Here is a 15,312-nt window from a genome sequence, read left to right on the forward strand (position 1 = left end):
AAACGCGCGTAGAAGAGACATAGAATACCTTTGTTTCCTCAATACGAAAAAAAAATAAGTACACCTGCAATGTCAAGTGGTAGGACAACACTGATTTCGGTGCTTGTTAGGAAAAATTGTGATTACAGAATCAAAACGAAGAGTGAAAACAGTTCGATCATAAACAAAACATGCCACTACAACCGACCTGCTGGTGTTCCTGCTGCTGGAGACTATTGTTCCACTTGTGTATGGTAATCCGGCCAGCACGCTGGGATGAAGCCACTGCGACAAGTTCTTTCAACAACTTTGCCGTAAAATACAGGAGAATGTCTTTACCTGTCGGGAGAATTCTTATTCCAGTGTTGCACGACGTGTCGCAGTGTCCCGTCGCCTGACAAAGGGCATTGCTGGCCTGTAATAAATCATTTTCTATGTCAACTTTCGCTTATAGACTGCGCCGTCCCGTCCGGTGATGATCAGCCATATCGCTGCTGCTGTGTGGATCCCAAGTGGAAGCTGTGGCGTGATCCCGGAAAACACCGCAAGGGGTGTGTACGTGTGTGTGTGCGCGCGCACGTGAGTGTACGCGTGCATCAGACCCTTTAACATCCACCCCCACTTTCAAAAGCCCCTCTTGGTGTAAAAAGTGAGGTCAGATAGAATATTTCGGGGGAACACCATCGCCAGGGAAATTAGCCTTCATTAACTAAGCTGAATTCCTTTTTAAATAAGCACCTCAGGGAGAACTCCTGTGAATAATGCATGGAGATGATGGAAATTAAGCAGCATGATCAACCATAAACACACACACACACACACACACACACACACACACACACACACACACACACACACACACACACACACACACACACACAATACAATAGTTGCCAAGTTTGTGTAGAAGCAACTTTTGATTCAAAAGTTAGTGTTTTCTCAGGATGACGCTTTACTGGTCAGCAAAGTGTGTGTGTGTGTGTGTGTGTGTGTGTGTGTGTGTGTGTGTGTGTGTGTGTGTGTGTGTGTGTGTGTGGACAAATATAAACTATGGAAGATTGTACCTTTTTTTAACAAGTAACTTGATTTTTACACAAGCAGCTTTATATGTTTTGAGGACAAAAAAGAAAGGGGTGGAGGGGGTGAAATAGAAAGCTGTTGTTATAGGGATTACCTGAATACCTCAATTAATGCGAATCACGGTTGACACAGTTGGAAAGTTCTCTGGTCTCTGCTGATCTTCGCCACCCTGTGGTTGATTTTGGTGGCAGAAGCTTGATTTCACTTTGGCCAAATTAATTGAAGCAAATCCAAGAGAGACTGTCCAATATGCGAGAAAAAAAAAAAAAGATCTTTGGTTGTTGATATTGCACTAAACTGTGATCTGGGTTTTTTAAAAACTGAATAAGTTGATGTTTCAACATCAAACTGGATGATACATCCATTTTTGATAGTCAGCAGATGCAAAGTATGGGCCTTAGAGGGAATACAAAACATGTATGTATAAATAAGAAGGGCACCGAAACAAATAAATCCAGACACATTGAATTCCAGACACTTTGAGTTTTAATGGGCACATTTAAGGGATAATTAAAAGTCAGGGATGATCCCAGTTTTCTTTTTAAAATATACATTTGTAGAATGCACATGCATTTGTAAAGTGCAAAACTATTTTGGTAAGGAGCTTTAATCAGGAAGTGATAAAAGCTTAAATGTCTAATTTAAGTGTGTAAAGTATATGCTACACTGATAAATCATGAATATAGAAGACTACAGTAGAGTCAAGGAATGGCAATTCATTTATCTCAAACAAGTTGAAACAACAGCTAACAAAAGAGGTGATTATACCACATTTCAATAACTTGTGTGACTCAGTCTTATGATGTCAAAATTGTAACAGTATATTCATTTATTTGTTTTTTGTTATGTCTTCTGCAGTTAATCACCTTGTTAAAGTACAGCGTGTTAACATAAAAAAGTTGTACACATGAAGTAAAGACTTGAGAAAAAGTCAAATTAAGCTCACCTGTATAGGCTATAGTGCATTCTGAATGCATTCTAACATCATACAAAAGGGGCAAATATCTATAGGTTTATGTGAATAGTTAGTCCTCTTAATGTTTTCCTTTTTCGATTTCACTGAATTTGAATCTGAGTGACGATTTCTTCTTTTTCACAGTTGCCACAATATATGCTCAATAAAAAAAAGTCCATTTGTAAACTGTTTTGCTTGATTTCACAAATTATGTTTTCCCATTTTACATATGTTTGACCTCCAATATTTTGTCCAAAAAATTTTCTGGTTTTTTTTTAAAAAACAAACAGATTGTGAAAGGAAGGGAAACGTATAAGAGGAATGTTCCAGTTATTCCAGTTTGTTATATCTACAAATTCAAAATAAACCTTTAATATGTTGCACATAACAAGGTAATCATTAACGTTATAATTGGCATTGACCGCTAGAGGCCGCTAGCGGTTTACTGCAGCTCCTTAACAGCACAGCGGCCTCTGTGATCGAGACTCGTCAGCTCGCCTATCTTGTTGTTGGACAGGTTCAGTGCATCAACCAGTTAGCCAATATGAGATTAAGGGACTTTAAGTAATGATGACAAATATATTCATGAAAGAAAACTATTGTAGGTGCATTTGCACAATCGCACAAAGCTACTCCTTTTCTTTGGTTAAAAGCTGCAGAGGCGTCAACGTCGTTTTCTGTCAAAACAACTCCAGGTTAGCGGCGGAGTTTGCTTCGTAGCTAGCTGGATAGCTAAGGTTTGCTAACGCTAAGCTTTCAAATATGATGCTGAATTAATTTGGTGGATTTGTGCACTTACTTTGCTTTTTAACTTTTATTTTTCAACTGATTTATAAGCGTGTGGTGTAACTATGGAAAACGCTCAGGAAGATTTTTTAGAGGAGGAAGAATTCCTCAGCAGCGACAAACCAACAGCATCACCTTACAATTCCCCTTTTCGATCCACTCGACTGCACATCCAGAGAAGCAATGTCTGCTCTCGGGCTTATTTTGTTGTGGTCATGGTATTTTTCCATGTGTACATCTTGAATGTTATCGCCCTGCTCCTTTACGTGCACTACAACAACGGCCCCGGGGATTTAGTCGGTGGGGACGGGGGCTCCTCTTCACCAGTCACCGACCGCAGAAACACTTTACCCCAACCTGCCCCAACGTCAACAGATCTACACGTGGAGGAGCACATCCAAACATTCAGTCTACCTCGCATTGAGGGCATAAGGGTAAGGTAATAGTGTAAAGTTAGCAGGATTAAATGTAACTTGTTTCCCTGTCTGATGAGGGAAAGAGTCCTTAATTGCTGTCAAGTGCTGCATGGCTAATTGTATAGCTACTAGGGCTGCAGGTATAGCTATAGGGCTGAGATTATTTGCTTTTGTCTCGATTCGATTCGTATTAAATTGTGATTACCACCATTCTTCGATATTGCTGATTTTTGTAGATTTAAAAACAAAAAAATGAATAAAACTTTTTTTTTGCTCGTCATTTTTTCCATTTCAGTTAGGAAAAAACAGCACAGTAGCCAGACCATCATTCTGCTGCTATAATGCCCAAGAAGACAAGTAAAAAGAACAAAAAAATGCCCAAAATTTTATAATGGATTATTTTTATTTAATTGGAAAAAAAGATGTTTTAAACAATAAAAATCTATTATAAAATTGTGAAGCAAAAAATCCAAATGTTCAAATTTTCAATTCGATTTTCCCACCCCAAATAGCTACACGTTTAATAATGAAACAGTCACTATCCTAAAGATTATGCTTAGGTATTCTAGTTTTATGCTTGAAGTGTATGCCCAAGAAAGAGACACACATAACCACTTACAATGGCATGCCGAAAAAAATGAACAAAATATACAAAATGACCACAATTAAGACACAAAGCCTGATAGTGCTGTAAAAACGTGTCACCAAAATGGAGAGTGACCAAAACTGTATGCAAACGGGAACAACAAAATGTTTGGACATTTCAGGCAAACACTAATAAAGCCTTCCCTACACTTACAGGTTGGCCATGTTCAGCAGGTGTCCCTTGTACCAGATAAAACACATGAGATGAAGACACTCAGCCTAAAACCTCTGCTATTTGGTAAGTACATGTAATCTTTGTGTAGGAGCTGATTAGTGACAGGGTGGCATTTTATTTGCATGTATGGTAACAGATGTTCCTTATTGATCTCACATATTCAGTCAAATCAGGGCACGTTTATGTCTTAGCCATTTTCAGCCCAAAATTAAAGGCTGTTCCATTGTTTTACTGCACAGCAACAAATGCAGAGATATTTCAAATGTTTGTACACCTCTGACCCCTTTTTTTTTTTAGAAAATAAAAGCAGGGCATCAGATGTTTATAATGCCTGCAAAATGAATGATGCACCTGAAAGGTTCATTGCTTTCATTAATGTGGATGTCCAAGCCATCTAAATTATTTTCAGAATTTTTTAAAAAGTTATAACATTTTTTTTTTTTTTTTTAAGCTTTAAGAGGCAAAGTGTGTCCTGTCATAACCCTGCAACACAAACTGTAAGGGCTATACAAAGTAGCCACCCTCTTTACCTGCTTTTACATTTTCACTAGTGGGACTTTGAACTGGTCCCACCTTTTATCCAAAATGTCAGTGACAGTGACCCATAAAATGGAATTTGTGTGAGTTCCTCTAGACAGCTGTGTTATTTTTGTGGGGGGAAAAAAAGCCTAAATAAAACTAATACGGCACTGTCACAAACTTTGGTAAAAGCTGTGTCAAAATGTTAAATTGGTTTATTTTGTAAAAACAAAACAAGACAAAGGGATTTTATTCAGGAATGAGGTCATACACATTTTTGGTGTGTGTTTTCTTCTGTTTTGTATTTTTTAATTAGTTGTTGACTTAATGAAATGACAAGCAAATCAGCAGATTCATTTAACTAATATGACTTTGTGATTTCAGTTCTACCAAAATAATTAAGAAAATACAAGTTTCATATAAAACATTTGACTAATGAAAATTTGACTGGAACCTTATTTAAAACAGAATTAAAATCATTGTCAAAGCCATACAAATACAAACCAGCAATATTAAGTTAAAATTTGCAAATACCTTATGTACATTTTCTATTAAACAAACTTTATTTCTTTTACCTCAGTGTCCAAAATGGCACATTGATTATTGATGTGCTGTTTTGTGACCAGCTCACAGCATACTATTTCCTACATCATAACTTATTTGGAAATGAATAGGAAAGAAAATGGAACAAGCAATATTTACAGTTGGAGCCCTATAGTTAAGCCCTAGATCCTTTTCTCTAACCGTGTGTTGCACAATGCAGTCACTGAGAACGATCTCACTTAACGCATTAGTTCCTGCATCTGTGACGTTTCCATTTGCGTGCAGCTGCCATTAGATTCTTGTCCTGTCTTTGCCAGATGTAAACCTTGTTGACCACTAGATGCTCCCCCTGCACTGTGCCAGTCACTAGAAAGGTGCCGCCTCGTGGATGTTGCCGTGTCATGTTCCTTACACAGGTTGCATCCCTCTCCAGCCACAGCTCAATGCGGGAACGAATTTGCCCACCTAATAGGGGCCCGTGCTTCAGGACATCCAGTTTGCCAGCCAGTGAGAACTGAGAGAGAGTTATTGGACTGTACTTGAGCCTTGTCAGGCGCACTTTCACGACTGGGAAGACAGTAAAGGAACAAAATTCTTGAGCAGTATGTATTTATGGAACAGTTTACTTTGGTTAGATAATTACAAAGAAGCACAGCTGTAAAAATGGGTCATCAGTGTAGGAATGCTGGTACTAACCAAAATCACTCCTACAAAAGGTATCCAGTGCATCTTTTGAAGAAGAGGCGTCTTCCAGTTCGCAGTCTCGACAGCTTGCCTGAGGTACTAAGCAGTCAAACCACCAATTACTAATTTAGTTTAATGACACCAAATCAGGCATGTGTGTCTGTTGTCTCTCACCTCTGCGCCCCCCTGTGTGAACAGTGGTGTTGGTGATGGAAGAGATGCACATGAGATGATCTGCGGGATACTGGTCACACCTCAGAATTTCAGGCCAGGGGTAGCCATAGCAATTCATGATTGGTGCACAGCGATCCCGTACAGATTCACACAAACTTCTGCAGGGTGATATAAACCTGATGAAGTAATGACGAATGAGAGATATTAGATGCAATGATTGCACAGTGGTGAATAACATTTGGAGTTTGTAAAATCAGGGCCTTTTCACTGAAACTTGCATCACTTTGCAAACCTGTCAAAATGGTGTTATTCCTTGATAACCATATACCTTTGTGACATCATCATTATTCTAAAAAATTTTTTTTAGATTAGTGTTGATAAAACTGGACCATACATCATTCTCTTTTTCAGTAAAACATCTTTTATCGAGACCCTGTCTGCAACAATAGTGCATCATGAAGTGAATTTCTAAAATGACAACTTTTGAAAACCACAATTCCTACAAGAAGTCTATTTGGTTGAGAAGTATTAGGTCGTTTTGTGTAAACTTACCGGTCGAGGCAGATAGGAGCAAAAAGAGAGCAGAGGAAGATGCGGGCGTCTGGGTGGCACTCTCTGGCAAGCAGCGGCAGCCAGCTGGCACTCTGTTGCACAGCTTCAGCTGAAGACTCATGGCCCAACAGGTTGGGCATCCTCATGGTATCATAGCCGATGTTTTGGCACAAGGCCATGCCAGACGGGATAGGCACACAGCGAGAAGCACTGCGGGGCTCCCATAATCCACCATCACTGGTTGAAAGTGTGGACCTGAAGTTAGTTGAAGTACCAAGCTCCCCCCATCCTTCACCACCATCGGATGCTGCAATTCCTAGTTTAGAAATGTGAGTATTTTCCAAACCCATTTCACTGCTGCCCACTGTACTTGTCCTGCCTCGAACCCTACCTTCCGCTCTCAGACGTCCCTCCAACCCTGCCATACCAGGACTTGGCACTGAAGTGTTGCTAGGCCTAGCCAGCAGAAAGAAAAATAGCAAAGCAGCTGAGTGGGGTGACATTCTGATTGTAAAATGAAGAATTGTTGTTTGAGACGGAGGTTGGAAAGTTGGAGAAATCCTGAAGTAAAGATGATCTGTGTGACAGTGGAGGAGAGGATGGAAGATTAGGTGTATTTATAGTGGGCGGTCAACAGACTTGCATAGGAAGGGGAAAGGGGAGGTGTAGAGTGGAAGGGTGAAGGGGTGGGGTACAAATGGTAGTGTTAAGAAATAGGCATTTACATTTGTTTATTTGTAGATTTGGGTTTTTCTTTTACATGGCTTAAGATTTATTATGTGGATGAATTGGTATTTTTAGGATTATGGGCTGTCTGTCATTTTTTCTTTTTGTCCTCAGCTTGAATTGAAGACGATACAAGTCCTCATATAGTAAAACCACCCATCCACCCTTTCCATCCCACATTTTCTCCCAACCCACAGTTAACTGCAGTGTCCTGCTCTGAACTCTTTGCTTTTTCGATTTAATTTTCATCCACCCATGCTGCAAAATTTTCCTTTCAGAATCAGCTCTTGTTGTTGTTGAATAAACCCTTAACTTATGAGACTTCAGTTACTGGTTGTAGCAAAGGCATTTGATTATTTATTAACAGGATAATGTCATTATTGGCGACAGAACCCTAAGTTTCAGAAGAAATTAATCAAAATTAATTTTGAAATAGTGTGTTTGGGGCCTATGTACAGTCTCTGCTTGGGCATTTGTATGTGTGTGAACATGTGCATAGGATACAAACAAAATTTGTGTTGTCCTGCTGGGTAGACATGGCCTGATTCCTGTTCTGACAAGCAGGTCACTTCCTTTCCGGGGGAGAAAGACGGACACTGGTGGGAGGGAGAAGAGGAAGGATCAGTCCCTCTTCATTCATATCAGTTATCCAGATTAATGAGACTTGACTGGACAATGGGGATTAACCAAGGGTACAGTGTAAAAGACACGGGTGACAAACAAGGCCTCTACTGTACAAGCAGCCAACCTCCTGGAGGCCTTTTATTAGAGAGGGAAATGACTGAGAGACATGGATGGATTGCCATAGGATAATAGGGAAATCATGGAGCCGTAATTTGTATTTTCACATTCAGATGGGAAAAAGTTGGATTATCCTAGTGTGTGCAGGAAAGTGCAGATAAATATTGTGGAGGAGATTTTGAGATGCAAAGGTACAGTGGAAGATTGTAAGGTGTATTAGTCCAGCATTACCAGTAGGCTTATAATGATAGCATACGTAACAGATTCTTTTTGCAATGCTTTGAGTTATTTAATATATGCAGTTCTTGACTTGGGCTTCACTGATCCTTTATGGAAGAAGTCCAGTGATGTCAGTCATTACTTCCTAAGGGACAGGCAGTCAATGTGGAGTGAATCAATGTGGAGTGACAGAGAGGAATGGCTTGCACTCATTAGACACACAGTTTATACACAAGCATTTCTGTGCTTGAACAAACAGCAGTGAGTACAGCTATTAAGATAAAATGAACAGTTTTTGCATCAGTTTCTTTCGTTGACAGTTAAGTGATGAATTTTTAAAGCCCTTTTCATTGTTTCTGTTGTGTGCACAAAATGTAGAATTACTATAAGATATATATTCCATTTTCACATTTTTTATAATGTGAAGCTATCATTAAATATTATGATGTAAGTCTTGCTTTTATTAGGATCCTTTGAGCAGACTCTTACAATTACAACTGAGAGGTTTTGTTAAGCATGCCAAATAAATGAGTTAACTCGTCTGACAGATTAAGCCACTTCTGACAGAGATCTGTCTAATCCACTTAATGCTAGTCTGTCAATCTGCAATGCAGATGTGCTGTAAAGCTCCATTTGATTTACATGTCTGCTAAACTTGTGTTACTTCTCAGACATTTTTCTGAAATAAATTTCTGTGAGAATAGACATTAATATTTTATCGCTACCAGTTTGTCATTAAAAAGTATTTTGTATTTGTTTGTTTGCTTTCTGTCACTTCGTAGCTTTGTTGTTAACAGCCATGTGCCATGAAAAGGTGTGGATGTGTGAGACATTATGCAAAACGTCTGTGAACACTCAGAATATCTAGTGCATTTTACATGTTTTTGATCAGCCTTACCTAATCTATAAACAAGCCTTTTTAATCTATAATAAAAGGGTTGACCCTCACTTTCATCGTGTATTGAGTACAGTTGTGACTAAGATGACACATGGAGAAATTGTAAACTCCAACAACCTCTGATTGAATTTGTAATGAAAAAACTGGATTTGAACAGTAGACATCATCTACTGCCCAAATGTGGGTGAGAGTGAGCACATTAACTAAATGTCTCTTCCTTTTAAGTGTTGAGTTGCCAAACTTGTAACGCATCATGCTGTTGTTTCATTCTCTGGACAGAGATCCCTGGTTTCCTGTCAGAAGAGGAATGCCGGGTGGTGGTGCAGCTGGCTCAGCTCAAGGGTTTGATGGATAGCCAGACAACAGCCTCCAGCCGAGGACAAGAGGAGTCAAACCAGCCGTTACTTTCTCTCAGCACAGAAGAAGTCTTCAGTCTGTTAGATCTGAACCAAGATGGGCTGCTTCAGAAGGAAGAGGTGACAGCAAATAAACAATGGGCATCCATCCATAGTCCATATATAGCTGCATGTTTCCATAATGAACCTCATGAACTGTTAGAATGTTGTTTAGTTTCTGGTGAAATGGGAAAAATATTGCTGTCTTTTCTTCAGCTTGTGAGTCATTCACGTTCTCGAGATGGAACTTGGTTGAGTCCAGACAGTCTACGGCAGATACTTGCAGGTCTTGAAGGCTGTCCAACAGGTCTGTCTTCCTGTTCATTTGTGTCTGTACACTTGGGAATGTTCCGTATTATTCCATTCAGTAAGCAACATCATTTAAAAAGCAAAAGCTTAGATTTAAAACTTAATTTTCTGTATCTGTTATTCACAACCAGTAACGCAGAAAAGTCAAAACCTTTCAGTCTGAATGCATGATGTAGTCACAAGATAAATTATTAAGATTAAAATGTTCCCCTGTCAGTTTTCTGTTCTTTTAGTTACATTTCTAACAAATAAATCGACCAGAATAGCGTTCTTCACCATAAATCACCATAAATTGCTGACTGCTGACCGTGGTTGCGTGCAAGTCTTTTTGAGTGGCAAAGCAGGAAGAGGGGTGACACCGTTTTGACCTGATGCCATTGTGCCAGGCGTTCTACACATCCCGATCCGGACGTGCCTTGTCCTATCTCATTAAAACCTGATTATTCTGTAACCCCTTTCCTTAATTTCCCCCCGGATACCCTGTATCCCACAACTCCCTCTTCTATGCTCTTTGGATTACCCACCCCCTCTCCGGCCACTTTGACTGTGGCACCCCAGAGCTATTGTTGCGTCTGGGGCGCGGTCTCCCAGGGGAACTAATGGGGGGCATGGCAATTTTAGCTCAAAGTAACAGCACATGACTGAACAAAGAGGGAAGAAACGGAGGAAGGGAGTGTAGAGAAAGCAGCTGCTGTAGATTAATGTTCACAAAACAAGAATTTGAGATTACATTCTACCATATTAGTATCAGCCTGTTTTTTGTTTTTTTTCCTTCTTCTGTGTGCCTGGCAGGGATGCTGACACTGGGAGACTTTAGGCGTGCTTATGATGTATCCCAACGTCCTGGGCAGCATCACAGTGGGAAGCTTCATAGTCATTTCAAACAGAGAAACAAGCACACATGGCTTTATCAAGGACCGGGATCTCACCATGTGCTGCAAACACTCAGGAACAGGTCACTGCCTGTACAATCCTCATGCTCTTAGTTGCTGCAAAACTTGTATTAAGATAGACAATGTTTTTTTTGTCTTTTGTCTTGAACTCAGGGTGGTCAGTTTGACACGTCTGCCCTCTGCACTGGTTGAAGTAAGTGAACCGTTGCAAGTAATTCGCTATGAGCACGGACACTACAGCAATGCCCATTATGACAGCAGCCCTTCCGACTCAGAGACCATGTGTGCACACACAAGGCTGGCAGGGAACACATCTGCTCTCACAGAAGTCTCTTGCAGGTATGCATGATAGATGTACATATATTGTTTTTACTGCTCTGTGACTGTACTATATTTACTATTCAAATTTGGATAATTACCACATTTTTTTTAACAGACAGGATGAGTTAAATGTGTCCAACTCTTCATTTATCTTCTCAGTTGGCAACTTTGGCTCAGTGATCACAATTTCATAATTCAGGTTCCTTAATGTTTTGTATTGTTTTTATTTTAGTTGTTATATGAAAAGATGTTTAGCATAGTGTATCACATTTTTAAAAAATTATTTATTTTAGCAAACATTTCTTGCAACAATGATAACTGCCAACTTTTAAAAAAGCCACAGTGATACACCCATGCCATCCGATACTTCGTACTTCGTTTTTTAGGCGCGGTACAGCTGGACTAAAAAGTGGTGGAAAGGCTTTATAAGTTTGGATTTCCTGTGACAAAAAGCTGGTATTTACTGCAGCCATGAAAACTATGGAAAACAAATTTTGCCAGTGTAGTAAGCCTGTAGTAATTGTAATAAGTCTCTCTTGCTGATTTTCTCCTCCGGTGTCTTAATCACTGTGCATTGGCTCACTGGACAAACGTGTTCTTATTGGTGAAACTTTGTGCTATTTGTCCCTTATCGGCAGCTGTACTTTCAAGATGGCAGACTGCCATGACCCTTTCCTAACAACTTACCTTTTGTATGTATAAAAATATCTAAAAATTCTTCACTAATGAGAATCTGCAGAGGGCCTAATACACCAATGACAATACCTAAATCAATGCAGACATCAGTTTTGGCCAGTAAATGTCCTTTTGAATGTGATTGTGTTACCATGTAATTGAACATTACACATTGCAGCTTTGTGGATTTGGTGAAACATTTTTGTGATTCATCCCTTATTAATTTCCTGTTGTTTTTTTATTTCAGGTATCTGACTGTCTCATTCTACCTCAACTCTGTCGAGGCTGCTGGTGAAACCACTTTCCCTGTGGCAGATAATCGGACCTATGAAGAGCAGGTGAGTTTACTTTTATAACCCATGATCAAAAAAGTAACAGAACCCCCACAGCCAGTTTTTGTGTGTTTGTGTTTTTAATGCTACGGTTCTGAATAAACATTTTCCATGGGGTGCATTAGAGCCCAGATACAAGTTGTGAACTGTTTTGTGTGTTTTAGGCACTGGTCCAGGATGGGGTTGATTTGACAGACACCCAGCAGACGTGTGGACGAGGGAATCTGAGATTGAAACCAGCTGCTGGGACGGCCCTTCTCTGGTACAACCATCTTTCTGACGGAAGAGGTATAAATAGAAAGTGTTAATTATATCATATGCACATGTAAACAATTCTGTATGAGGATCTGTCTCAAAATTATATAAAGCAATTATATAAAGCAATGTCATATTAATGCTTATACCATGCTTATTAATTGTAACATCAACCATGAACTGTAACACAAAACTGTCTGACCTCCTTATAAGTTGTTTTGGCCGATAGGCCAATTCAAATGATGAAGATGAGGAGTCCAGTTTTATGCTGGTTGACTCCTTTTCCGTTTATTGTTTCATCCTCATTTTCAAGTTTTCCTTAGCTTAAAAAATATCTGGAAATTATTTATTTATTCATTTGGCATCGTAAAAATACTAAAACATACAAAAAATTGTATCAAATTAGACTACCTGTCATTGTAATTGATTATATCGGTTTTGGCATGGTCAGGTAGAACTATTTCAGCTGTCAAAATGCCAAATATTGAAGTACTTGGTAAAGTTTCCTCATCAAGTCTGACTTTAAGTCTGATAAAACCTCAATGGGTCATGGACATTGCAACAGTGCCAACACTGCTCTGTTAGAACTACGATGCTCACCTCACTGTAGCGGCTACAGCAGTCCCTATTCCTCATGTATTAATCTGGTTCTTTTTCTTTCACAGGTTGGATGGGTGAGTTAGATGAGTATTCCCTGCATGGCGACTGCCCAGTCAGGCAAGGTGTGAAGTGGGTGGCCAACAGCTGGGTGAATGTGGACCCAAATCACCAGCAGCAGGCCCGCTATCAGAGACTGGTTGCAAAAAGGCAGCATGTTAAACCTGCCGTGGAGGACTATTATCAGCCTGTTTCACACAGTGACCTCCACCAAGATCTATAGCCAGGCATTTTATTGACTCAACAAAGTAACCCTGCTTTAGCAAATGAGTTCTCTCATTAGTGAATCTAGTGGCTGATATTTCCACAATGTCAGATGTTCTAGATAAAATTAAATTTGCACATAATATAACATATCACCTCCTGTTAACAATAATTTATCAGTTTTGATCTAAACTTGAGGGTGGATGAATCAATTTCTTTTAATATTCATAAATAACAAATGTTTTACAGAATGAATTCCAGTCTTTTGAAAATGCACCTTAAAAATGCATTATGTAACCTTCTGACCATAAAACTCAGTGTTCCGGACTTGTTCGATGACACTGTGACATCTATCATGTGCATTTCTGAAGCTATTGCCTCCCTGCAGCATCCTGAGGCTGAGAAACTGTATTCTACAACTTTTTCATCTGGGACTTTACTGACTGCGTGACTTTACAGCAGAGTTTTGCTTCACACTAGAAAAAGCACTGGCTTTTTTTAAATGCACACATCACTGAACAGCAAAAAAACACAAGAAGATTAAAAGAGAGAAAGGGACTAAACAAAAGACAAGGGGTGCGTGGCGGGGAATATGGCAAAAGTTCTATAGCATGTCTTTAAAAACAGAGAAGTTGAAAGTAATAGACATATGAGAGCTGGATGGTGGCTTGTTAAGGATGCAGTCATATGGAAGGGAAACTATTACATTTACACCTGATTTACAAGCCTTCCATTTAGATTTACCAGGTATTTGTCCCTGTTGCAGGTCACATTTATTTATCAGTATGAAATTAAAGCCTTTTGTTAAAAGCCATCTTACAATAGTCACATGTGAATGTGTTTCTAAGAGAACTTTTTGCGAGACCTTTTTTTTGTCAGCGCTGTCTTGTCAGTCAGTTTTGTTTCCAAAGTAAATAACCATTTATCAATTAAGTGTGAGATATTATGTAACTGCAAATGCGGTCCTTCAGGTGAAATTCATTTAGGTCTTTAGTATTCAAACTTGTGTTTCTTATCCTTACAACATATGTATTTATTGTCTGAGACTATTTATTTAAGTGTTATTTATTGCCACTTGCTGATAATTTAATTTAAAGTTATGTATATTTATAAGAGCCTGACACTGCGCTGAATCTGTTACTGTGTGTTATTGTACTTGCATGTTTTGACATGCTTTGAAATATACTGTATAAAGCTCTGTTTTATTAGTGGCGTTATTTTTATTTGATGCCATTTCTACACTGACCACTAGATGTCGCCCAACACCAATTATAGCGCCACAATCCGATCCTGAAATAAACCTTTTTTCTCATCAAAATTGCATTTATTCACATGCAAACGTAATAAAACCAATTATCCCCAAATCCCTTATTGATGTTTAAGACATGAGTACCAAAACGTTTTAGGTATAAGGTTTCTCTCATTGTGCTTGCAGGTAATTAAAGGCCAGTAATGGGCACATAATTTTAGATTATTATTAATGACATAAAAAACTGACTCGAAAGCACAGTTCAATTGCATTATGTCCAGATATCACTAATTTAACATTTACAAAAGGTTCATTTTGATGGGATTGATTGTGTTTGTGACTGCTGACAAATATTTTATCTGTTATCCATTATAATATGTGGCGGACATGCACAGCAAGACTCATGCCTACATTAACTCCTATCTGCATTGTCGTGACTGTATGTGGCCTACTGCAAGAGAGATAATAAATAGAAACAATAAAATAACTCCCATATCTCTGTCAGAGATTAATCTATAGTTTTCTGATTTGAAGAGCATTGTGTTGTCATCAGGGCTGTCCTCATCTTAAGCTGCTGTACAACTGGAGTGAAATTTTTAGGTGTTTTTTGTAGGGTTTTGTTAAACAAAATGAAATTTCAAGAAGAAATGCTGTTTTTCAACTCAATATTTATCTGGTTTTTGCCATTCGTTACTCTTTCAATGAAGATTTTGCACTGTGGTTCTTAAAATGAAACATGTTGAAAATAAAAACCGTTCTTGTCAACCTTTTTCAGCTTTTACAGTTTTAAAAATATTTATTCGTGTAATGTCAACCTATTTATGGTTAAATTGATCTCATAGCTCATCAAGAATTAAGGGAAGGTAGAAGTTGGAAAAAACAAACTAATTTATCTACTTTTGGTTAAACAAAGCACCCAAGTTCAAATAG

The 15,312-nt window shown here is 38.8% G+C and overlaps 3 protein-coding genes across 6 annotated transcripts in view; 1 reads left to right on the top strand and 2 right to left on the bottom strand.

Moving 5' to 3' along the window:
- LOC306754849 (cyclin-dependent kinase 17-like) overlaps positions 1-439 on the bottom strand; it is a 38,926-nt gene extending 38,487 nt beyond the window's left edge. For all 4 annotated transcript variants that reach the window (XR_013771276.1, XM_079238943.1, XM_079238945.1 and 1 more), the window contains exon 1: positions 188-439. The gene's annotated coding sequence lies outside the window, so the exon portion shown is untranslated. The remainder of the gene's footprint in view (positions 1-187) is intronic.
- A 2,106-nt stretch (positions 440-2,545) lies between these two features.
- Positions 2,546-15,053, top strand: LOC306755453 (transmembrane prolyl 4-hydroxylase-like). The gene is made up of 9 exons (XM_079239837.1): positions 2,546-3,234; positions 4,018-4,099; positions 9,372-9,568; positions 9,704-9,794; positions 10,589-10,751; positions 10,843-11,028; positions 11,933-12,023; positions 12,182-12,305; positions 12,938-15,053. Exons 1-9 carry the CDS (start codon positions 2,866-2,868, stop codon positions 13,150-13,152), a joined length of 1,518 nt encoding a protein of 505 aa, XP_079095963.1. The 5' UTR covers positions 2,546-2,865; the 3' UTR covers positions 13,153-15,053.
- Positions 5,346-6,759, bottom strand: LOC306755454 (secreted frizzled-related protein 5; the record flags this gene model as incomplete). The annotated part of the gene is made up of 4 exons (XM_079239838.1): positions 6,509-6,759; positions 5,957-6,132; positions 5,795-5,881; positions 5,346-5,665 (listed from the first exon to the last, which is right to left on the bottom strand). The coding sequence occupies exons 1-4, from the start codon at positions 6,685-6,687 to the stop codon at positions 5,346-5,348; spliced, it is 762 nt and encodes a 253-aa protein (XP_079095964.1). The 5' UTR covers positions 6,688-6,759.
- Positions 15,054-15,312: the final 259 nt, after the last annotated feature.

Source organism: Telmatherina bonti, assembly GCF_933228915.1.
Source record: "Telmatherina bonti genome assembly, chromosome: 4".
In the NCBI taxonomy this organism is placed as follows: Eukaryota; Metazoa; Chordata; class Actinopteri; order Atheriniformes; family Telmatherinidae; genus Telmatherina; species Telmatherina bonti.

Bases quoted from the DNA above. Each gene is read 5' to 3' on its own strand.
- LOC306755453 (XM_079239837.1), top strand. From the start codon at position 2,866: ATGGAAAACGCTCAGGAAGATTTTTTAGAGGAGGAAGAATTCCTCAGC. The intron at 9,569-9,703 runs GTGACAGCAAAT...TCTTTTCTTCAG, and splicing joins GGCTGCTTCAGAAGGAAGAG to CTTGTGAGTCATTCACGTTC. The intron at 9,795-10,588 runs GTCTGTCTTCCT...TGTGCCTGGCAG, and splicing joins TCTTGAAGGCTGTCCAACAG to GGATGCTGACACTGGGAGAC.